The following is a 24,890-nucleotide window of genomic DNA, read 5'->3' as shown; positions in this document are numbered from 1 at the left end:
ATCTTTGTTGCTGCACGTGGGCTTTCTCTAGTTGCTGCGAGTAGGGGCTACACTTCGTTGTGATGCGCGGGCTTCTCATTGTGGTGGCTTCTCTTGTGGCGGAGCACGGGGTCTAGGTGTGCAGGCTTCAGTAGTCGTGGCTCGCGGGCTGTAGAGCGCAGGCTCAGCTCAGTAGTTGTGGCGCACGGGCTTAGTTGCTCCGTGGCATGTGGGATCTTCCCGGACCAGGGCTCGAACCCGTGTCCCCTGCATTGGCAGACGGATTCTTAACCAGTGCACCACCAGGGAAGCCCCTCTGGGCCCATCTTGATTGGCTTGTACCTGCCTGGCACCAGCTTCATCTCTCATTACACCCCCATGAGCATCCTGTCTTCCAGATATATAGAATTAACCGTGAGTTCTCCCAGGTGCCCAGACCTGCTTCACTGGGCCTCTTTCTTCAGCTCACCAACTCCCACCTGTCCTTCAAAGCCCAGCTTCACTTTTCCTCTGCATTGGTCTTGGTCACATGCCCCTCCTCTGTGTTTCTACAACTTTGTTTTGGCAAAGTATATGGGTTTTGTGCTAATTTTGTCTGTCTCCTCCACGAGATGGTAAACTTCTGGAGGAGACGGACACCTCTGTTTCCTCTCTGTTTCTGATGCTTCATAGGACCCTGAAATATTTGTTTAATGAGGGAGCTTCAAAGAGGATGCACACTGTTATGGTTTCGTGGACAGCACACTAGGTTTTGAATCAAGAAATTCGTGTTTAATTGTAAACTATCCCACTAACTAGGCATGTCACTCTACCTCTCCGAGCCTCAGTTTCTTTATTTGTAAATTAGGGATAATGATACCTGCCTCAAAGACTTGTAAAGATTAAGTGAGATTGTGTCTCTGATGAGAAAGACAAGAGCTTTCTTTCACTTTACTCATTTGAGACAACAGAAGATATTATTTTAAGTAGAATGGTACAGTGTTAAAAACACAAACTGGAGCCAGGCTGACTGCGTTTACATTGTCAGCCTTACCAGACTCACTTGGGCAAGTGTCTTCTGTATCTCAGTTTCTTCATCTGTAAAAAGGCAAAAATAGGGTTGGGGGGATAAAAGTAGTGCCTACCTCACAGAGTTCTGAGGACTAGTGGAGTTGGTATGTGTAAAGTACTTACAACAATCTGGAGCATAGTAAGTGCTCTCTAAGTGTTGTTGTTATTGCAGCAGAAGGGATAGGGCCTGGGCAATCTCTCAGTTGTACGTTGGCTCAAGGATGACTGGCCTAAAAATAAACTTTGCACAAACGGTCCCACCATTGAGAGCTCAGAGTGCCGTGTGCCACGTGCTTGCTCAGGTACGCCCAGGTGGAGCGTGTTATGTTGGGAAGGCCTCATGAAGGGCTCGTGACAGTGGGTGCTGTATATCAAGTTCTTGGAACTGCAAGCTCAAATCCTGGAGGACTCCTTAGATCTCTTTTCCAGGTTTACCTTATCTCTTCATTGAGAAATAGGCAGAAAACCAACAGTCACATCAGCATCTTTGGCTTGGAACCTTAAAATTTAAAGCCAAATGAAACCTGGAATGTTCCCTTTCATCTGATATCTCTCCTCACTTCAGTTTTCAAATGAGGAAGCATGAACCCCAGATGGGGAAAATGCTAAAGCCACACAGCTGGTTTGTGGCAGAACCAGACACGGTAGCCGGAAGCAATTTGTAGTCACTGAGTCAACTGGAGCTGAGGGTGTTTTGGACTCACAGTCAGTAGTTGAGGGCTCCATTCACAGCTCCATCAAATGGCTGGGACTCCGTGGGCAAGTCACTGGGCCTCTCTGGGGCCTTTGTCCTTCGTCTGAATAGTTAGGGACTGGTGCATTGTGAAGTAGGCCCAGCTGGTCCTCATAGGCAGAGGCATGTGGGTTATCTGTTTTTCAGCTTTCTGTGTTTCTCCTCTTCCTTGGCAATCCACTCCCCAGTTTGGGGAAAATTGTGCAGGAGATCTGAATGTTCCCCCTTTCCTCTTGCTGTTTGAATGCTCTCTCCCAAGTTCCAGCCCAGATTTCCCCTCATCTGTGAAGTTTCTTCTATCTTAACTGAGACTGTGACTTTTCCTGCCTTCTGAGTTAGCACCTACCGTTTGCTAATTTATGTCTTTTGTTTGGCTCTTTTATCATACTATAAGTGCTCTGATTTGTTAGTCTTTTAGGTTTGTCTCTATCTTTGTGACAGATTATAATCTTCCTAAAGTCAAGGAGCAAGTTTTATTCTTCTGTAGCCTACAGTTTTGTAATCTTTATCCTCCTGGCATGTTATAGATGCTCATTTATATTTTTGGTTTGCTATTTGTTTGACTGATTTATTGAAAGGAAGGAGAAGAAAAGGATCAAGAAATGATCACCAACAAGATAGGTGAACTTATGTGCTCTTTTGAAACTTTCTTTAGGTTGAGTAAAATGTTGAGAATAAGACAGGGTCATTTTGAAATAAGTCACTTAAAATTCAACTGGAAAATACACATAAAATTAAATGTGCCTGCTTAGAAAAGACCAGGAGATAGTGATTTTTACCTCTTTGTCATTATTATAGCCCCACTTTATTTGCTTTAACAGAACAAGATGGTCAGTTGTGTTCACGTGATTCTCATGATTCTCTCAAGCAGGTTTGCTTTTTCTTTCTCTTTTCCCCCCCCTCCCCGCATTAGTTGTAAAGTTTGTGTGGCTCCTTGTTTATATTGATGGGCAAAGGAGGCCATTGCTTCTCAGCAGGGTTTTCAGATGGTTGTTAGAAGTTTGCTGTTTGACAGGTTCTGCTATTCATAAGTAGGAAGGATCTTGAATTAGTTTGCTAATACTGTAGGGTTCACATCTCAAGATTGGTTGTCTGGAAGTAAGCAGTGATAACCTAGACTTGGAGGGTTGGGGCAGTGGAGGGTCCCCCCCCCACCCTTTTTAAACCAATACTGGCTAGTCCTCAGTAAATGCTGTGGAAGGATGAAGTAAGTGAACCAAAGACCATCCTCCACTGATTGTCAGGTGCTGAAATTTAGGGTTTCGTTATGAGGTAAGATTTGTAATGTTCCAGTCATCAGTGACTTGTTTTATTTATTTAACAGACACTAATACTTGCACTTACCATGTGTTAGACACTCTTGTAAGCACTTTATAAATATTAACTCACTAGTCCTACAAGATAGGTACAGTTATGATCTCATTTTTACACAGAAGGAAACGGAGGCACAGAGGAGTTCAGTCACTCAGTGACTGAACGGCAGAGCCAAGGTCCAACCCTAGCAGTTTGGCTCCTGTCCACACTCTCAGGCTTTACACTGGCTGCTTGTGTACTCTATACTCGCTCAACCGTTTTCATTTAGCTGTCAATAAATACTTTCTACCTACAAGTATGTAGAAAGGATTATTTTCAACACTAAAATCTTTTACAAATACTTCCACAGAAAGTTGTTTCATTTGCTAAGACTAGAGTAAGAAGAAAAAAATAATCTCTTTTGGCTCTAGTGAGTGAGGGCTGCCTAAGATAGTTCCCTTTGATCAATTTTATATGCACAGATTTATTTAAAACACACACACACACACACACACACACACACACACACACAGACACAGTAGAAACAAGGCTATTATGCAAATTGCCACTGCAGCAAAAGCTTCTAAAGAACTGCCTTTAGAAGGAAGTTGCAGCCACCACCCTGCTAAGTGCCCTGCTTGGAAGGGCTGTGGGCTCCCTGCTGAGAAATACTGCAAGTGGCTTTGTCAGCTGGCTGCCTGGTGCTGTTTGTGGCACAGCCCAGGAGGGACGTTGTGGCAGAGCTCCCGGAGAACAATGAGGTTTGCAGACCATTTGGGTTGGACTGGACATAATGGAGGGTCACTTTTCCCATAATATTTCTTGAAGGTGTTCTGTACCTCTTTAAATAAGCTGTCTCTGTAGACTATTTTTTAAGTGTTTTCAACTTTATAGATTCATTTAAACATTGATATCAGGTTATATACACTTTTTCTTTTGTAGGCTAGATTAACTTTATTTTGGTGTCATTAAATATGTTTTTTAGTTGCTCAAGAGTAAAGGTTGATAAGAATTGTTTGTGTTAAATGTATTGTAGTATTGTAGATTTACATCATCATCATGGAAACTTGTTTTTTGAACTCTTCCCAGTATGAATGCAAGGAAAGGTGTTGGTAGTCATATATCCAGAGTTATATTTGTTGAAGGTCTACAGTGTGTTAGGCCAGTTCATGTTCATGTTTATTACATTATTTAATACCTTTTACATTACCTCTGTAAGCATTACTAGACCCACATTGGAGGATAATCAAATTGAGGCTCAGAGAGGTTGAGTAATTTGTTGCTAGTCACACAGCTTGTTTAGTGCAGAGCTGAGCTTCAAACCCAGGCCAGTCTTGACTCCCCAAACCTCTTTCTCTACTAACAGTACATTCCTTCTATAGCCTCCCATAGAAGAAACTTATTTTTTTTTTATAAACGCACAACAGTGTAATTGTCTATGCTGTTGAATCGAGAGTAAAAAATTATGTTATTAGTACAGAGTGGAAAGGATTTTTTAAATGATTGATCCCCTCCCCCAGTATAGAGATTTAAGCTCCAGAATAGAGATTTAAACTCTGCACTTAGATTGCTGGGCTAAGTGTGATTATGAGCTAATGTTTTTATAGTTTATGCCAACATTTCAAAAATCTTTTCCAGGCTCTCCTGTTTCCTCTAGGATTTGCCACATGTTAGCAATAAAGAAGATGGCTAATTGTGTTCCTTTATTCTTTCTTTGTTTAGGATGTGATAGGCCAGGTTCTGCCTGAAGCAACAACCACAGCATTTGAATGTAAGTCTGGTTTGTATACTTTCTTGACTGTTTCTTTCTGCAGTAATTTTTCAAAGGGTTTATGGGTTGCGTTACTTTAGAAACTGACAAAAACAGATTATTTATGATCATCATATGGTACATTTAAATATTTATAAATTAATGCAAGTTTAATGATGATACTGAACCAAGTAATATTTTCTTATTTAATCATATCCTGGGTGTGCATATTTCTGTAATATAGCTTTAATTACCAACATGACCTTTATCTGCTCTTGCTCCTCACTGTAATAATATTGTGGGACAAAATGAAACGTGTAAACTACCTGTAGGCCAGTGATTATTGATTAAAAGATTTTAATCCTTTGCTGCTTTAAAACAGCAACAGAGTAGAACATTTAAGTGAACGTTGCATGGAGTAATTCTGTTTTATTGGGGCTTGGCATGGCTGTTAGATGATGGCAGCAACACTTCAGGTCTTGAGTCCTTCCCACCCCCCCAAAATAATTGGCTTGGGGACTGGGGTGGGGGCAGGGTGTACTAGAAAAGTGGTTTTGACATAAGCCAGAGGGAGGTCACGGGCTGAGTAATGTTAAGATGAGAGTTTAGTCAGCACAGGGGCTCTGGTGTTAAGAAGGATAAAGTAAGGATCTGTAACTGTGGTCCCATCTTTTCTCAAAGATGTGGTCTGCTTTTCCATGTACAAAAATGTACATTTTCTCCACATGATTTTTTCCTTTTTGTTCTTGTTTTTTAAGGAGATGGTTAACTACAGAGAGTACAATTGTCCTCTCTTTTATTTATGTTCTCTTGGGGGACAATTTGGCAATACTTACCAAAATATAAAATGTTCAAAACCTTTGACTCAGCAGATCCACTTTTAGGAAGCTGTCCAACAGAAATACCTACACATGTGTTGAATGCCCTTCAAACAAAGTGTTCCTTGTGGAATTTTTTTTTTTTTTTTTTTTTAATTTTGTCTGCGCCGCACAGCTTGCGGGATTGCAGTTCCCCGACCAGGGATTGAACCCGGGCCATGGCAGTGAAAGTGCTGAATCCTAACCACTAGGCCACCAGGGAACCCCCTGGAGTTATTATTATTATTATTATTATTATTATTATTTTTAAAATTTATTTATTTTTGACTGCGTGGGGTCTTAGTTGAGGCACGCAGGATCTTCACTGCGGCATGCGGGATCTTTTGTTGCAGCGCGTGGGCTCTTCATTGTGGCATGTGGGTTTTCTCTAGTTGTGGTGCGTGGGCTTCAGAGCACGTGAGTTCTGTAGTTTGCGGCACGCGGGCTCTTTAGTTGAGGAGGGTGGGCTCAGTAGTTGTGGCTTAGTTGCCCTGTGGCATGTGGGATCTTAGTTCCCTGACCAGGGATTGAACCCGCGTCCCCTGCATTGGAAGGCGGATTCTTTACCACTGGACCAAGAGGGAAGTCCCTGGAATTATTTTTAATAGCAAAAAATTTAGAGGTAAGCTAAATGCCTAGAATAATGGATTAATAAATTATTTATCCATAGTCTGAAGCATTAAGCAGTGGCTAAAAAGAATGAGAATTTTAAGCATTGACATAGAAGTATATTCATGATATACTGTTGAATAAATAAAATATGTATGGTATGATCTCATTTTGTAAAATATTTAATCCCTCCTCCTCCTCCCAACTTCATGTATATATTGAGAGATGAAAGTCTGAAGAGGTGCCCACTGCAGTGCTTTCCAGTGGTTTCCCCTGGAAAGTAGACTTGGGGCTGGAGTGGGGGAAGAGTTGGCCGAATGAGCACAATTTTTTACTTTATATCTTTCTCTATTGAATGTTTTTCAACAATCATTTCATGGTTTTAAAAGCTACTTGAGAACTCTTAAAATAATTCGTATTGTATTAACCACACTGGACTCCATATACTACTGAAAAATAGTATGTATATCTGAAATACATATTAGTGTTGCAAGCTCTTCAGACCCCTTGGAGTAACTCCTTGGGGGTGCCAGGGATTTCACAGACAGTCTGGTAGTTAACATTTGGAGTACTTACTGTTGCCAGATGCTTGTTAAGAGCATTCTGTGGTTTATCTCATTTAATTTAACCTTCACAAGATCCCCATGAAGTACTTTGAAAGACAGTTATTAGCTCTGTTCTAGTTGAGGAAAGGACATCTCCTGTAGGCAACTTGTTCAAGTCTCACAGCTAGTAAGTGGTAAAGTGGAACTTCTCATGTGTGTATTCTCAACCACTGTTGAGACTTGTTCTGAGAGTTGTCAGAATTCTTGATATTGTATGTTCTGATTGTTTTTAAATGTGGCAAAAAAGAAACTTACCTTGTTCTTTCTACTTCTTGCTTTCTGGGTCCCTCCAAGTGGCTCGATGTACCTGTGCCTTACTGGCTTTCAGAGTTAGGGTTCATAGTGGTAATGCTGATTATTTTAGCTATCATTTATTGATGGCCTGCTCTGTGCTAGGCAGTGTACTAGATGGTTTACCTGGATTGTTGCTAATCTTTGCAACAACTCTGTGAGGTAGGAAAATTATATTTGTGAGGAAATTGAAACTCAGAGACATGAAAAGATTGTTGAAAGTGATCAGCTAGGAAGTGGTGGAACCCATACTCAAATGCAGTTCTGTTTGACTATAAAACTTGCACTCTTTATAACCAAGTGTGTTGAAAGCCTGTGAAGGGTGTTAAGTATGGTTTATGGGTGTGATGGAACAACTCTTGAATAAATAAAACTTTGATCAAAGAAATACTTATGGTAATATATTTAACACGAAAAGTACACTTAACACTAACAGAAAAAATGTTTAAATTTCTAGGTTTAACTTCTTAGAGATCACTTTCCTTCTTTTCCCCCAACAAGGGCAGAAGCTCTATACCCATCTGCATCTGGATCAGTTTTAGGTGAAAAGAATAAGAACAAAAATACACAGAGACAAAATAATGATAGTTCTTTGTTTTTTTGTGCTTAGATTATTGTGTACTTTCCATTATAGAATTAAAATCCTAGGCTGGCTTTTTTTGTGATTGTTCTAGGGCGACCTTATTTTCTGTACCAAGGATCTTCACTAATAAATGAAATCTATGTATAAGAAATAGTTGGAAAGATGTAGTTTATAAGCTAATTTGTTGAAATTTTTGAGCTCTTTCAGTTGTTTATGGTATGATGGAACAACTCCTGAATAAATAAAACTTTAAGATATTTATAGTAATATATTTAATACTGCAAAGTATACCCAACACTAACTTATACAAAAGAGGTGTTATATTTAGTGATATGAATTAAGCAACGAGAGAAAGGACAGTGTCAAATTTACCTGTTTTACATAGAGTAAAAGAGTTGAGTAAGTGGAAAAGAAGGGAAAGGTTAGGTTCTTTTACTGATAATTCAGTTCTAAGAAATGCCATCTCTTCGGTGAAGCCTCCGATCCCCACAGGTGTGGTTAATCTCTCTGGGCACTATACTGGAGCACATAACCTATTGGGCCTTCCTTCCGGTTGGTTGTGTGCCAGATATTGAATGACTTGGTGACAGAAACCATGTTTTATTTCACTCTTGCTTTCTTCTTAGTACAGTTGGCCCTTTGTATCTTTGGATTCCACACCTGCCCAATTCGTGGATGCGGAACCTGTGGATACAGAGGGCAAACTGTACAATGCCATTTTATATAAGGGACTTGATCATCCACAGATTTTGGTATCCTCTGGGTCGGGGGGAGTGGTCCTGGAACCAATACCCTGTGGATATTGAGGGACGAGTGTACTTTGTGCCTTGTAGGAATACCCTTGTTGAATAAGATGGAATGTTATATATGTCCACATTCAAAAGAGAACTGTAAAATGCATGTAACCTAAAGCTTAGTAAGTAATTTGCTTTTTTTCGATTATTTTTGCAGTTGCGCAGGCGTGGGATGTAATTGGTTGGTGGTGGACAATTCAGGCTCCAAATTCAAATTCCCACACTTGACTGGGCCCTATGTCCCAAGGGGGCAGAGGGTCTATAGTGGTTATATTCTTTCTGATTTCTATCCCAGGGATGGTGTTTCCAAGTGGATTTAGGAGTGAATGAGGGGAGGTAGTCCCATGTGTGCCAAACTTACCTCTTGGACTGATGGCCCTAAACCTCGTTTTTTTTTTTTACCACTTTTAGGTCCTTTCTCCCTTAACAATAAGAGCACAAATGAAAGTACTACCTTTCAATAAATAGTGTCTGATTTTTTTTTTCTTTAATTAAGAAGGTATAGATGATCTTTAAAAAAAATTCAAGCAGTATCGAAATAAAGCAACAAGTAAAATTCCCCATCTCCCCAATTCCCTAGTTAACAGTTTCTTCTGTATCCTTCCAGAAATCTTCTCATATATAATATATACTGGATTGCAACTAGTTTCCCCTGCCCCCACTTAGTAGTATGTGTTGGGCCTCTTTCTAACATCAGTGTGTACAAGTCAACTTCATTCTTTTAGATAATTACATTATACTTAATTTTATGCGTATGACTTAATTTAACCTGTTGATGGACCAGTTTTAAATTTAAGATGTTACCAGTTTTTTAGTAGTATTAGAAAAAATGCTGCAGTCAACAGCATTGTCTCTTATGGCTTTCCACTTTGTAGAAATGTATTTGTAGGATAAATTCCTAGGATTTGGAACTACTGAAACAAAGAGTACCCGTATTTTACGTTTTGATAGATATTTCCATGTTGTTCTTTAGAAGGTGGAGCCAATTTGCACTCCCACCAGCAATTTTTGAGAATACTCATTTCTCTCTACCCTCACCAGCTCTTGAGTCCAATAAACTTTTTAGTTGGTGTCAATTTGATATGTGAAAAAGATTATTGTATTACTGTTTTATTTTTATTTTGTATTTCTTCAATTATAAATGAGCTTGAGCATCTTTTCATTTATATTTTGGTCATTTGTATTTAATTTCTGTGAACTATTTATCACCTTTGCCCATTTTTCTATTAGGTTATTTGTCTTTTTCTGATTGATTTAAGAGCTTTCCAATATTAAGAAAATTCCCCTTTGTCTTAGATGTTATAAATATTTTTGTTTAGTTTATTTCTTTCCTTTAAGCTTGTTTTGGTCCTTTTTTCCTCTTTTTTTCCATAGAGAAGTTTAAAGTTTTTACAAGAACCGATTTGTCATATTTTGTGACTTCTGGATTTATGCCATGCTTAGAAAGGTCTACATTCCAGGATGTTGAAAAAACATTAATTCAAATTCTTTTTTCTTCCTACTTTAATGGGGTTAAATATACACACACATTTATAAATATGTATGCTTGTATGTGTTTTTGTGTGGATTTTTTTTTTTTTTGTAAAACAGCATGTGTTTTTATTGCAAAGGCAGAAGATTTTTTTTTTTTTTTTGGGTACCATCTTTCAGTTTATTTTGGTGAAAGGAGGAGTCAGGTGGTGATCCAGCTTTATTTTTCAAGCAGATAGACAGTTGATTCCATACTGGTTATTGAATAATTTGTCTTTTCCCAGATGTGAGAACACTTCTGAGATGAAGCTAAATTCCATAACCATAAAAAATCTTGAATGTTTGCATGTGTGGGCCCTACGTATGCTGTAGGAGCTTGACATTCATATAGGCCCAAAGATCCCTGCTGATTTTCACAATTTCATTAACAGATTAATGAGTACACCAACATGTGAGGTGATGGAAATCAACTGTGCCCACTAATGAGTTTCCTGTGCATATCTGTTACATGTGTACCTCTCCCTGGATTTTCTCTAGACAAGTTACTGCTGTAAAATTACTGTTGGGCTGGTGTTGCTGGACAGTAAAATCTTACTGTTGATGTGAAAGATATGTTTTAAGTCTATGTAGACAAACACTGACTTATACCTATAAATACCATATGGGCCTACTTTTCCGTGATACTCTGACGTCACATATTCTGATCTGTAGCCCTCGTAAGGATCTTCACACTGGTCAAACCATGTGTCTGAGTTTTGGTTCAGAAAATGCGACTATAGGATAAATCTTTATTTTATTTGTTTTTCTTTAACCGTGACCATTTTATACTCACTTTTCATTGAATAGATTCCTTTTCAGTTTTATGAATTTCTGGAAAAATTCTGGGAAAAATGAAGTTTTATTTTCTTACAGTATAGCATATGTAAAAGATAACTGGTTGCTTATAAGAAAAACTGGGTAGGTTAATGAAAAATTGTAATTCACAATAGATGTACACTGAGTCTAAAAATTAACATGTAAGAGTTAATTGTGTATCCTTAGAATTTGAGACTATTTGAAGAGAGCTTTAATTTATTGAAATTTTGTTTTGAAATATCATCGATGCAAAAAGTCCTAATCTTTTTCAGTCTCGTGAGAGTAGTTATTATTATTAGTAGTAGGTATTTGTAGTCTTATGAGTTATTATTAGTAGTAGTAGATGTTAGTAGTCTGGCTGTTTTACCTGAGAATTAAGAAGTTTAAGTCCTTTACCCAAGCACCAGGCTAGTTCCTTGAGGGCAGTAGATAATGCTGCTCATTTTTGAATTGCTAGAAACCCAGCATAGTACCTGGCACATAGTAGACTCTCAATTTGTGTTTCTGGAATGCATGGATGGTTGAAGGAATGAAGTAATAAGGACAAGCAAATATATCCAGCATGTGATGACTGCTCAAAACCTCAATTTGATTTAGGTCACCATCATCTCTTACCTAGACTAGGACAGTGGTCCTCTAACTCGTCTCCTTGTTTCTGTTTTGCCTCCATATAGCCTCTTATCCACACAGCAGCCAAAGAGGTCCTTTTAGAAGTTAAGTGAGATCAGTACAGTCAAGACCCTCCAGTGGTTTCCTTCTCACTCAGGAGTGATAGCCAAGTCCTTAACATATCCTACAAGGCCCTGCCCTTCCTCATCTTCCCCCAACTCTGCCCCACCATTACTTCTCTGAACTCGTCTCTCTCCCCCATCTTATTCTCAATCTGTTGCAGCTACTCTGGCTTTCTTTCAGTCTCTCAAGCATGCCAGGTATTCTTCTGCCACAGGGCCTTAGCATGAGCTGTTCCCTCTGCCTGGAACATTCTTTCCCCAGATATCTGTATGATTCACTCCCTCATACCCTTCAGTCTCTCTCAAGTAGAGTGTAAACTCCATGAGGGCAGGGGTTTTCCTTTTTCCACTGTTATTACCCCAGTGTCCAGAACATTGCTACATAGTGGGCACTTGAATATTTTTTGGAAAGAAAAAGGAAGCAAAGAAGTAAAGAAGGAATCAGGAGGTGGGAGGCATGGAGCTAAATTAAAATTCATGGATATGAAGATTTAGCCTTAGAAACTATGGCCTCTGGTCCTGACCAGATCTTAGATTCCACACCTGAGAAGTGTTCTACAGTGACCAACTCTGGGGTGCAGGGCAACTGAATCAGTGTGAGGCCCAGAGCTCCTCAGGGCATTTGGTTGACTTTACGCCTTGGGAAGAAGGTTGGAGAGTTCCCCAAAGAAGAGAAATGGGGACCGAAGCCCCTTGTGGTTCATGATTTGAGCTCAGAGAGCACTGTCTTAGTGTTTCAATGTTCCTCTCACTCCTGTTTAAATGCTCATATTTAATATTTGTGTTTTCTAATTTTACATGTGTGGTTCAACTGATTTGTAGTTGCTAATTAAAATAATTCTGTGGTTAATGAGTGAAAAAAAAAAAAAAAAAGAAGTGTTCTAAATTTGACAGCTTTTCTGGTAATTTCCTATTGATGCCTTTTTAACCTCTACAGTTATGTTTTCATTTCTTTCCTCTTGCCTTAGAAAAATGCCTTTGCTGTAGTTCTAATTGACTCTTCTTACCTGGCACTGAAGTAATATGACAAATGACATATAAAGTACAGTATTGCCTTAACGTTCTGTTGCCCTTGGTAGAAGCTAAATTGTTTTTCTCGAAAGCCCACTTGAGCCCTGCCGCTGCACTGGGTGCCGTTTGGCTGAGCGCTCCCCAGAGTCTGATTTTTTTTGCTGTTTACTCAGTAGGCACTCTGCTTGCCATTCTGACCGCCCCTTACCTGAGGCTGCGTCTCCGCTCTCGGACCTTTATGTTCCTCCTCTTGGTTTCTCTTCTGGATTGCACGTTGCTTGAAATAAAATCGCTAACAACATATGGCCTGTTATGATTGTCTTTTCCCAAACTCTGCCATTTTGTATATTTGTGACACACTGCAGATTTTGTGAAGATTGCTTCATAATATTTGTTTACCATCTGCTGCACTCTATTTGGTATCTTGCTAGGATTTTTGCCTCCATTTTAAGTGACATTAACAAAATCCAGCCAGTACATAGACTTTCTGGTTCTACTTTTGCTTCCCTAATGTGCTGGAAAATCATATTACTATGCTCCAGGCAACTGGAGAAGCCTGGAATTCTCATTGTGAACCAGTGTATCAGAGTGCTCCCCCTCCTCTGCCTTCTTGGTCATATCTAGTCATGCTTTTTTGGTCAGAGGGCAAAGAACCTCCATGTGTAAGACAAAAAGAGTTCAAATTATTTTTTTCTGCTTCTCTCTACTTCATGCCATGGCTTTCTAGTGTTCTTCAACATATTTATACCTTTGAAACTCTTTGTGCCATTTTAGTAAGTTTTTTATGATTTATGTTTCCAGTTAGTGTACTTTTTATAGCTAATCTGGTTTGATAGGCCCAGCCAGGGTCTTTGCTAGATGGGCTGGCTGTGTATATCCAACTTTTTATTCAGAAAAGTATTTTAAGTTATTGTCATACTAAATTGCTTGGTATGTATTTCTACTTTCTTATCCTTCACTACTCATTCCTCTCAATTCATTGTCTATTAAATTTTTTTTCCAGCTTTACTGAGATATAATTGACACATAACGTTGTATAAGTTTAGGGTGTATAGCGCATTGATTTGATCATTACATATTGCAAAATGATTACCACCATAGTGTTAGCTAACATATCCATCCTGATGCATAATTACCATTTCTTTTTTGTGGTGAGAACATTCAAGATCTATTAGCAACGTTCAAGTATGTAATACAGTATTATTAGCTATAATCACCATGCTGTACATTAGATCCCCAGACTTTGTTAATCTTGTAACTGGAAGTTTATACCCTTTGACAAATATCTCCCCATTTCCCCACCCTCCAGCCCCTGGTAACCCTGAGTTTGGGTTTTTTAGATTCCACATATAAGTGCTATCATACAGTATTTGTCTTTCTCTAACTTTTTTTCACTTAGCATAATGCCCTCAAGGTTCATCCATGTTGTCACAAATGGAAGGATTCCATCTTTTTCATGGCTGAATAATATTCCTTGGTGTGTGTGTGGGTGTGTGTGTGTGCCTGGGTGGGTGTGTGTACACATCTTCTTTATCTATTCATCATTGATGGACACTTGAGTTGTTTACATATCTTGGCTATTGTGAATAATGATGCAATGAATATTGGCGTGTAGATATCTCTGTGAGATTCTGATTTCAATTCCTTTGGATATAGACTTAGAAGTACGATTGCTGGATCACATGGTAGTTGTAGTTTTAATTTTTTGAGGAATCACATACTGTTTTCCATGGTGATTGTATCAGTTTACATTCCCACCTACTGCACACAAAGATTTTCATTTCTCCACATCCTCACCAACACTTTTTCTCTCTTGTCTTCTTGATGATAGCTATGTAACAGGTGTGAGGTGGTACCTCATTGTGGTTTTCATTTGCATTTTCCTGATGATTAGAGATGTGGAGCACCTTTTCTTGTACCTGTTGGCCATTTGTATGTCTTCCTTGGAATTCCTTGTGTTTAGAGAGATGTGTATTCTCATTTTAAATGTCAAGGCCAATGGTTTGCTCTTGGGTTGCCATGAGGGCATCTGATAGCTTGGATTTTGCCTCTGGGCCAGAATCATTAGTCTTCTCTTCTGTGTAATTACTTTTCCAACTCAGTCTCCTTTCTGACAAGAACGAGGAGTCTTCATTAAAACTACTAATTACAGATATTAAAGAATGAAGCAGAGTCCTCTAAAGAGCAATCTGTAAAGGAGAGCAGTACCTACATAAAATGGAGGCTCTTATTAATCCATAAAACTATTAATCACTGTGTCATATAAACCTGATTTTATCCTCAGGCTTTATTAGAATGCCTCTTTCAACTTACCTTTTCTCCTTATGGGACAGCTCCAGCACTTTAGGTTTGCATCAAAAGCTATTCTGGCCTTTTGTCCTCAGTTTTCTGTCCACTTAAAACAAAGTGCCCTTTAGTGTTTCATAGCTGCTTTCTATGGAACTGCTACATAAGAGATTAGTCTGCTAACTGACTTCCCTCACAGTTACCAGATTATTTCAGGTAACTGAAATAATCCCTCAGAGATTTCATAGAATTTTAGAATTTGAGAATCTTTAGTTTTAAGTAGCCTTAAAGGTTCAAGCCCTGACTTTGAGAGCTTAGAGGATTCTTTTTGTTGTTGTTGTTCTTGTTACTGATTTAGAGAGATGTGATTTAAACGATTTTTTTCTGGAATCTGTGCCTTCTCTTTACAAATTATAAAAAGGTTTTTCACCTGTTTTATTGAACTCCAAGCACTTCCTCATTCCATGTGAACAATACCTTATTGAGATCTTGTGTATGTTGAAATTCGAATATAATCTGTCCCTTTGTAGCCAACCATCTCTGTAGCTAGCTCTAGTGTAGAAATGAGATTTACAAAAAACTACTTTGTTCAGACTGGAAATTTTATCAAGTTCAGGACTTCATAGAACAAATCATTTTAGTACACATCCAAACTGAGATTTGACTTGGTTTTAAAACAAAAAATGTAAAGTGCTTTCATGTGTGGTAATATGTAACATTATATTCCTTTATACAATGTCTGTTTTTCCCCTTTGTTTCCTGCATTTGTATGACAGCTTTTTGACTTAACCTTGAAAATACTAGTTTCTGGAACCTCTATAGAAACTCCCTCTGTTTCCAAAATTAGAATGGCATTTCTCTCCCAATTTGGCTCTATATAGTCTGTAGCTATAAAAAAAAAAAAAAAAAAAAAAAGAGGGAAGGAAAATGCTAGATCTCTCTGTAGTCCTTTATATATGTAACCTCCCTAGGAATGTGCCTTCTTTGTTACTGATAGTGACCATTGTGTGCCTTTTATACTGAAAATAGGCAGCTCTTGGTAGATAATACCAGTGGTGACTGTGACAGCTCCTAGCTATGCAGATGTTCAGAGAGTTGGGAAACTGCAGGAGTGAACCTGTATCTAGGATCCAGGAACAATTACTTTGGAGAGAAAACCCCAGTGAGAGCTGTTGGCTTGGTCACTGAGCTGGACAGGCTCAAGTGCTGCTTTCCCTCATGATGTCAGATTGCTATTGGCTGTGGGAGAGAAAAAGAAGGTAGCGTTTTGCTCTGAAATAGGCTAATTAGGGAGAATACAAGCTCCCTTCTAGGGTTCCTATGGTGTGGTCACCAAACGGGGATACCTTAAGAACTGCGGCTGGACAGGAGGGAGGGCCTGCTGAGGTGTGGTGGGCTAAGATCCAGGTGCTGAACTGAACTCCCCCAGTGTTCTCAGTAAGAGTCCCCAGAGCGTGTCATGCTAGCTTATTCTCTTTATGGTGAGAGATTTGTCTTGTTCCCCAGGTCTGGGATCAGGTTCTCTGCATCTGACCAAATCAGCAATTAGATGCCCAAGAGTGACCAAAAAAATAATAACTCAGTTTAACAAGTGCACCAGAGCTGAGGCATCCAAATGAGAGAGGACCTGCCCCTTCCAAGTTGTCCCCCTGGGAGGCTGTGTACGCCTTCCAGCAATGCTGGCATTGCTCAACATGTTCTTAGCATTTTTCTTTCAACTGTACATTTAAAGTCTGCCACATATGCTGTTATCCTGTTGACAGATCTTAATCTTTAGAAGGATGAAGTAGCTAAGTAAATATTTAGAAATAGCCGAAAGTCATTCTGGGTCCTGCCTGGCAGATAGTATAGATGAGCGAGTAATCAGATGGCCAGTTCCATTTTGGGCTAAAAATGAGATCTGATATTTTCACTTGGTTTATCTTCAGGTTATTAAAACAGTTTTGAAGACATATTTCAAAACTGTTTTAAATAAGAGAAGGATCAATGAAGTAAGTACATTGTTTCTAGATGTGGCTGCTTCGGTGATCCACTTACTGAAATATATCCATTCTGGTTAAGTGTTTTGTGAAGTCTTATGATCCTCTAGTTTTGGTTTTTTTTTAAGAAATTTATTTAATTAATTAATTTATTTATTTTTGGTTGCGTTGGGTCTTCGTTGCTGCCCACGGGCTTTCTCTAGTTGCAGTGAGCGGGGGCTACTCTTCGTTGCGGTGTGTGGGCTTCTCCTTGAGGTGGCTTCTCTTGTTGCGGAGCACGGGCTCTAGGCGTGCGGGCTTCAGTAGTTGTGGCTCACAGGCTCTACAGCGCAGGCTCAATAGTTGTGGCTCACGGGCTCTAGAGCGCAGGCTCAGTAGTTGTGGCGCACGGGCTTAGTTGCTCCACGGCATGTGGGATCTTCCCGGACCAGGGATTGAACCCGTGACCCCTGCATTGGCAGGCGGATTCTTAACCACTGCACCACCAGGGAAGTCTGTATCCTCTAGTTTTAAGACCATTAAATTATTCAACAATAGCACGAACCACCATTTGAAGCTTACTGTGGTCAGAGAGTACCCAGTACAATTGAAACAGTTCAGAAATAGAAAGAGAGCTACAAGATCAAGTGGGTTATGAGGAGAACTTTATTAGAGTTGCTTTGCAAGTTAACCTTATACTAGGCTCTCAGTTCTGTAAAAAGGGAATGATAGTAATCAAGTCATATTGTCCACATCATAGAATCATTGTGAGGCTTTTAAGGGGGTATGGAGCATAAATCACAGTGCCTTGCGTACAGTAGTGTTCAGTAAATGTCAGCCATTTTTATTGTACTATTATGACAGATTGCTTGGGAGAGAGGAAGAATGGAGAAAAGAGGGATGGGGTGCCGTGTGGGAAAGGAAAAAGTACTAATAGTTAAATAAAACTGGCCTTTCTTCGGATTTTAAAGTTCTCCAAACCAAACCTGTTCAGTCATACTCCAGTTATATTGACTTTATTTTTTAAATTGCTATTTATTTATTTATTTGGCCACACGCGCAGCATGGTGGATTTTACTCTCCCTACCAGGGATTGAACCTTTGCCCCCTGCAGTGGAAGCATGGAGTCTTAACCACTGGACCGCCAGGGAAGTCCCTATATTTACTTTAACTTAGGTACATGTCTTGAATGACACGAGCAATATTTTAATTTTCAGCTGTTCCTAAAACTTTTAGTTCTTTATTGAGATTCTGGTTGTATTCTAAACAGAAAAACAAAACCACGAACCAGTAACCTTAACATCCACAAAATATGGTGTTGAGAATTTGGATATCAAGTGTACAAACCAGTTGTATTATGTTCCCAGATAACATGGTTTTTGTACATTAAAAAATGCAAATCTTATCACTTGTATTATATTGCTTTTTAAACAGATGAAGATGAAGATGGTGATCGAATTACAGTGAGAAGTGATGAAGAAATGAAGGCAATGCTGTCATATGTAAGTATATTACAAATGAGGACTATTTTTAAAATGTTAATGTAATTGAGGATGCTGTTTCTTGGCATAGTGAAGATATAAAAGTAAATCACAGTTGCTATAACATTTTTCTATATAATATATAAGATTTTTAAAGATTTCCTTACGTGAAAGTTAAGGGCATTCTTTTCAAAAGACACTTACTGATCATATCATGAACATTAAGAATAATGCATCTTAATGACTTTTGCATTAGGTATGGTGCAGACTAAATGGACTATCAATTTCCTGTATTTTTTATGCAGTACTTAAAGTAACGGCTCATTAAAAATGAACCCCTGGGCTCTAAAAAATTTTTCAAAATCTACTTTCAACTGGAGATCTCTTTCACCCTTACAAACAGACTATAGTTATAATGTAGCTGCAGGCTTAATATGGATACATGATTTAAGATGTACTCTCAGTTATTTTATGCACTAACCACCCCACCCCAAAATGAACTACAGGGTTACTTACTGAATCTAAGTGATTTGAATATATCCCGAAATGACTTTTCTTTTGTGTTTCAAATTTCAGTGAAAATTTGCATTAACATTTGTCTCAGGACAGAAGTAGATAAACAGGAAAAAAGGATACATTTCTAATAAAACTTTAATACTAAGCTTGAATAATTCAATGACAATGAAGAGACATAGCTTCCCTGAGCCCTGATTTGTTCTTTTCTCTTATTTTTATTTTATTTTCTCTTATTCATTTTATTTTATTTTTTCTGAGTTTGCAGTCTGTGTACGAAACCTTCTCTAGTGGTCTGGTGAAAAGAGCATTGGACTGGAAGTAAGGAGACCGCTGCACTCCTCTGGCTTCCTGGCCTTAGGCAAAACACTTAACCTTTCTGTGCTGTAGTTGCCTCATCTGTCAATTGTGGATAATAATACTTGTCCTTTCTACTGCACAGGGTCATTGTGATGACCAAATGGGATAATAGATGTGAAAGCCCTTTGAAAAGTTAAAAGTTCTATACAAATGCAAAGTGGTATTATGGTGGAAATGATGGAATCAGGGCCCTTGCTTTTCAGTGAGACTCTAATCTCAGCCAATGGTTAGGTTGTAGGTTTTTGATAGACCTCAGCTTTAACCAGGATATTTTTTCGTCGTAATGAAAACTGTGAAATATCTGTATGGGTTTCCGCCAATAGTTTTAATTTAGGGTAGGAGGAAAGAGAACAAGAAGGATGGCATGATTAACAGAGCGTTGCATTCAGACGAGCACAGAGTAGGAAAAGTCAATTTCCCATTGACTTCTCATTAACTTATTTGAGAGTCTTTGTGCCCTGAGAATTTAGAGCAGGGCTCATCAGTACCTTGAAAGGCAGAGTAGGATTGTCTGCTGAAAGGTCTAGCACTAGTAATAATAGATTGGCTAACTCTCCTGAGAATGTGACATGCTTATTTTTAGAAAACACACATACATACACACGGGTTCTAGTTTTTTCACATACATCCACTGCAGAGAGTACATTACTGACATCAGTGTACTTTCATTATGTCTCTGACATAACCACACACAAAGGTGTATTTTCAAAAATGTACTTTTGGGAAGATCTAACAAATGGTGCTCTTTGAGAAATGTTACTGCATGTGATCACAGTGATAGTAATAATCATTTCCATTTCTAAGTGGCCACTATACACTAGATGCTTAAGGTGTTTAATTTTCTTTGGTTTTAATAATCACTCTGTAAAGTAGATATTATCATCCCTATCTTTCAGATGAGGAAGCTATGGTTAAGAGACATGCTAAAGGTCTTATAGCTAGTATGAATGTGAATATGGAATATAAGTTCAGCTTCTCCTTGTGCAAGGCCCATGCTCCTTCACTGTTTTATACTGTTTCTCTCCCATCCACCTTCCTGCACATTTGTACTGGGATCTTTTTGTGTGTTAAAAAGCGAAATTCATCTGAGTAAATTTTAAAGATCTGATTGGCCTATCCCATCCAGCAGACACAAAGACACTCTAAAGACTTCTATAGGCAGGAGGCAGGGCAAGGAAGTTATTTTAGCTAAGAGCTGATTGTTTCAGGCAAGGTCACCTTCCTTTGGGGGACAGCAGGGTCTATCAGGTGGATTATGTGGCTAATGCTGACCAGGAAATCCCAGACTGAGTGGTTAAGATTATGTTCCTGGGAGAGGCTGAAACTGTAATTAGGTTAGGTACTTTAAGTCTTAGTTTGGTGACTTGGGCTTAGCACAGGCGACTCCATTTTGGGCCGGTTGTCTCTTTTTTAACATATGTCATCACCATTATTACATTCTGAATGATTTGTATTTATATAATACCTTAGTTGAGATATCTATACCAAATATTCCTTATGACTTGCGCTTATTTTCTCAAATGCAGTGTTTATTTTTGTGTTGTAGTACAAGTTCTGTAATTGTCCTTAAACTTAAAAGTCCCTGAGATTTCTTGAGCGACTTTTAGTTTGAAGGGAGCTCATCTAGCTTATTGATCCCTAAGTATTTGGATTTCATGAAATAATCAATTTTTCACTTTTAGATTGAGGGACAGACGTAGGCGTGGTAACTTTAATTTTGCCAAATAAAAACATTAATAAAATAAACTAATAAAAATTATCTACCGTTAACCATTATTTTATTAGGGAAAAATAGTGGTAGTCATTTAAGAATTAAAACAGTGGGCAGTACCTAATCTCAAAAGTAAAGATGATCATTAAAGTGAATAAATTTAGTTTTATGTAAAACTCACTACATTTTTCTTATTTTTGTTAATTTGCTATGGCTGGTGAAAACTTTTTTCTATGCATTGGCAGTGGTCCATAGAATGGGGTCTAGATGGTCAAGTCTGAGTTTTCTCATGAATTCACTTAATATTTATAGATGAGAACCTGAGGCCCCAAGGTAGAGCTCCACTCTCCTAATTGTGAATGTTGGATCAAATTATTTTAAAGTGAAAATGAAAATATCCCTGAGAGAGATAATAAGTTTTAAGTTATTTAAAACCTAAATGGATTTCCTTTTCCTCTTATCTCTTGAGGCAGCCCCTACCATCACATACGCTTTGTTTATGTAGAGTCAGGCTCTGAATAAACAGTTAAAAAGTAAAGAGTAAGGGAATCTCTGTCTCAGAAAGCACAAACAAGATTGATTGGCTGTCATTTTGATCTCTCTTGGTTCTTCTGGTTGAAATTCCTTTGGGTTACAGTTTTGCCATAAAGAGAACAATTTGGGCTTAACCTCACAATAGATTTTGGTTATTAGTCCTCAGTTGCCAAACTATTATTAAAAACCTGCATTGGCCTTTATTTTTTAGGTTCAGTTTGGCTCTGAAAACTTTTGATTCCAGGATTTGGGTGGTGGGATAGGGAAGATACTGACAGATGACCATGTATTTACTGTTAAAAAAAAAAAAAAAGCTATGTTTCATGTGGAATTCAATAAATTTGTAGTCACCTTAGTATTTCTTTAAAAACCATATGGGGAAAGCAAAACTAGGCATACTTTTACCATAAATCCTTTAAACATTCTTTTAAAAAAACTACAGTGTCTGAGTTGACACTTGCAGAATTACTTTTTTTTTTCCCCTTGGATGTAAGCATTTTCTGGCTTTGGGCCAACAGAAGCGTAAGTTTTTATCAGTAATTTAAATAGATTTTTGTATTAGACCTGAAAATGTTGCCTTTTTAATTGAAAACTTATCAATTATTTAAATTGCTAGCAGCCTTAGGCTGTTAATTTTATGTGTGCCATAATAATGGCATACAGTGGATTTTGATACATGTGACACATGGAATGTCTCATTGTGGTAAGGATTTGTCATGACAATAGGTTGTTGTGTGCTGTTAAATAATAACCAACATAGTAAACCAGTCTGTTGTCACACATTAGTACCATTTTATGTAAGTTATTTAGAAGTTGTATTCTTTTCTTCATTAGATATATTTTTAAGAGATAATGAGAAGAAAACAAAGCTATAATAAATTGTCTTTTAAGAAAATGTAAAGTAATTTGGTCTCCAAGGAGATATTTAATGTATTGAGAGAATTCAGCAGCCAAGTGTTATTACAGCACCACTGTGATCGCTCTCTGCATTTTGTTATGAGTTTGTGTTAATCAACAATCTGTTTTTATAGCGTAGTTTCTTGTAAGTTATGTTGTTAGAATATTCTACTTCTGGGATCATGGCTTGTCCTCTGACGCTATTGTATCTTTTTAATTTCTCCATAAAGTATTTTTTTAATTAGAATTTGAAATGCTTTACTAGGAAAAAAATACAGCCAACCTACATATTCTGAAAACTAAATACCTGATCATTGCTAATTATTTAAAGGACTCTGTTAAATATTCCCTTAAAGTAGTTTAAATTTTTTTGTTGTTCTTGTCTTCTCTCATTTTCCAGAAAGACTGAAGATAGTATACTGCTTTTCTCCTTCCATCTTTTTGTAATTGTTGTATGGTAGTGCTGGCCTCATTTCCTTATAGCATCAAGCACAACAGTGCTGGGCCTTATTTATTGATTCATCATAAGCTTTATTTATCACTGAGACCCAGTTATAGGAGGAGGTTATTTTTATGTTAACCTCTGCTTTTAGGTGACCTTTCATCAAGAAACTCAGCAGTACATCTTGCTTTTGTAAATGGATTCCTATTTGTTTTTGCTAAATCCTGTGGCTAGTAAAGGATTTATTACACCTAGTTCTCTCAATACTGAGAGGCTTATATGAGTAGAGCACAGTATTAATAAGAATAAGTTTCTTCATTTTGCCGGTTCTCTCTCTTTATACCGTTTCTCCACATTGCCGGAAGAGCATGGGATGAGTTTAACTGTAATGCCTCCCATTATGGCAGGGACCTTGTGTTTTATTGGAGTGTAAGTATTCCCTTTGGTATACTTGACGGTAGTGTACCTTGTTAGATGTTGGGTACCATGAGGGAAAATACTTTTTGACCTCTGTAGCACCTTGTAAATTGGGATATGATTGGCTTTATCCTAGCATGCATAACTTGGAGACTGCCTCAAAAATCATAGTTGCTCAAGGAGAGTTGGAAGGGAACATTAGAGGTCTTGTCCAACTGTCTCATTTTACAGATAAGGAATCTGAGGCCCAACGAGCTCAGATTCAGTTTGCGGTCACATTGCTAATGAGTGGGAAGACTTGGACACAGACCTAGGTCTTGGACGTCCAGTCTTCCCTCCTGGTGGTTTTAAGTGATGTTTTTGTTTTGGCATTTATTGAGATCCTGCCGAAGAAGCTTTGCAAATACTACTGTTTTCCTGGTAGCAAAAAATAATGCTATTTACTAGAATGTTAGTGTACCTGAGTTTGAAAAGGAATGCAAACAAATACTCTGTGGGCTTTTGAAGTTTTCAAGATTTTGTCCTTCCTACAAGGCTGAATTTTACCACAGAATTTGTTGCCCACTTAGTTGCTGAATATTTAATAGCCTCAGAGCCTTTACTATTAGGAAGTTTTCTTTAAAGAGCAGAGATTCGAAGCTCATTTTCCACATGGTGCTTTTAAACATGCTCCATTTTAAGTAGGTCCTACTTTGAACTTAACTTTGTATTTGGTATAGTCATCTCGGTCTTCAGTGAGTGATTAGTCCCCTAATTCAACACGATCCATCTAAACAAGTGATAATACTCGATACTCTCCTGGCAGGGTGGAGAAACAGTGAAAAGAGTGAGACAGGAAAACTGAATGAAATAAATAAATAGTTGTGGAAATTATTCAGTTTTTTTTTTTTTCACTCAAATAGTGATGTGCTCTAAGCTGTAAGTAAAGTTTATGTTCTGTTTTCTCATCCTAGTCAAAGAATGAAACTTTTTTTCAGGCAGATTATTTTAACTCTCTTCTCTGTGTTGTCTGGGTCATATGGATGCCCTTGAAATAGTGATAAGAATGTAGTAGCCCCTTATTTAGCCCCTCTTGTGAAATATCTTGGGACGTCTGTGCTAGCAAGAAGCAGAAGCAGACTGAAATTTGCATCAGTTTATTATGCAGCTCATGGAAGCAAACGAAGAGACAGCACAAGCAGACCTCAGCCAGGTGGCATCAGGGCATTCTGGGTGCTTTGAACCACCAGTATTTTGTCATTAACATGGCTGTGCTCCCAGTTCAGCTCCGTCTCTGTGGAGGGCTCAGTGTGGACTACAGGTTGATCCCTCTGGGGTCCTATGTTGAGGCAGCTGGCATGAGGGGGCAGAAAAATGTAGGACATCAGTTAGCCCCTTGGTGGCTATGGTAGGGGCTTCTCTTCCGGAGAGAGATGGGCTGCGAGGGAATGATGGACCTCTAGCAGTAGGATTTTTGTGGGGCATAACCAAGGTGTTAGGCTCTTGTTGGCAGCTCCTAATGAACCTGTTCTCTTAGGGCCAGTTTTACTGGAAACAGGAGGTGTATTTTCTACGTATATCTGAAAGATGAATATAAATTTGCTATAATACAGTAAAGTTAGAGGAATTCAGGTAAATTATCAACCTAGGAATATAATATGTCCAAAAAGGTGTAAATTGAGGTAATTGGAAATTTCAAAA

At 38.4% G+C, this 24,890-nt stretch overlaps 1 protein-coding gene across 3 annotated transcripts in view; it reads left to right on the top strand.

Moving 5' to 3' along the window:
• The window catches only part of MAP2K5 (mitogen-activated protein kinase kinase 5), a 263,835-nt gene that overhangs the window by 2,120 nt on the left and 236,825 nt on the right, over window positions 1-24,890 (top strand). For all 3 annotated transcript variants that reach the window (XM_059915478.1, XM_059915477.1, XM_059915479.1), the window contains exons 2-3: window positions 4,778-4,826; window positions 18,290-18,357. In XM_059915478.1, the coding sequence (XP_059771461.1) occupies window positions 4,778-4,826; window positions 18,290-18,357 (117 nt within the window). The remainder of the gene's footprint in view (window positions 1-4,777; window positions 4,827-18,289; window positions 18,358-24,890) is intronic.

The sequence above is a fragment of the Balaenoptera ricei genome, chromosome 2, assembly GCF_028023285.1.
Source record: "Balaenoptera ricei isolate mBalRic1 chromosome 2, mBalRic1.hap2, whole genome shotgun sequence".
In the NCBI taxonomy this organism is placed as follows: domain Eukaryota; kingdom Metazoa; phylum Chordata; class Mammalia; order Artiodactyla; family Balaenopteridae; genus Balaenoptera; species Balaenoptera ricei.
This window is presented reverse-complemented; position numbering and strand designations above follow the sequence as displayed.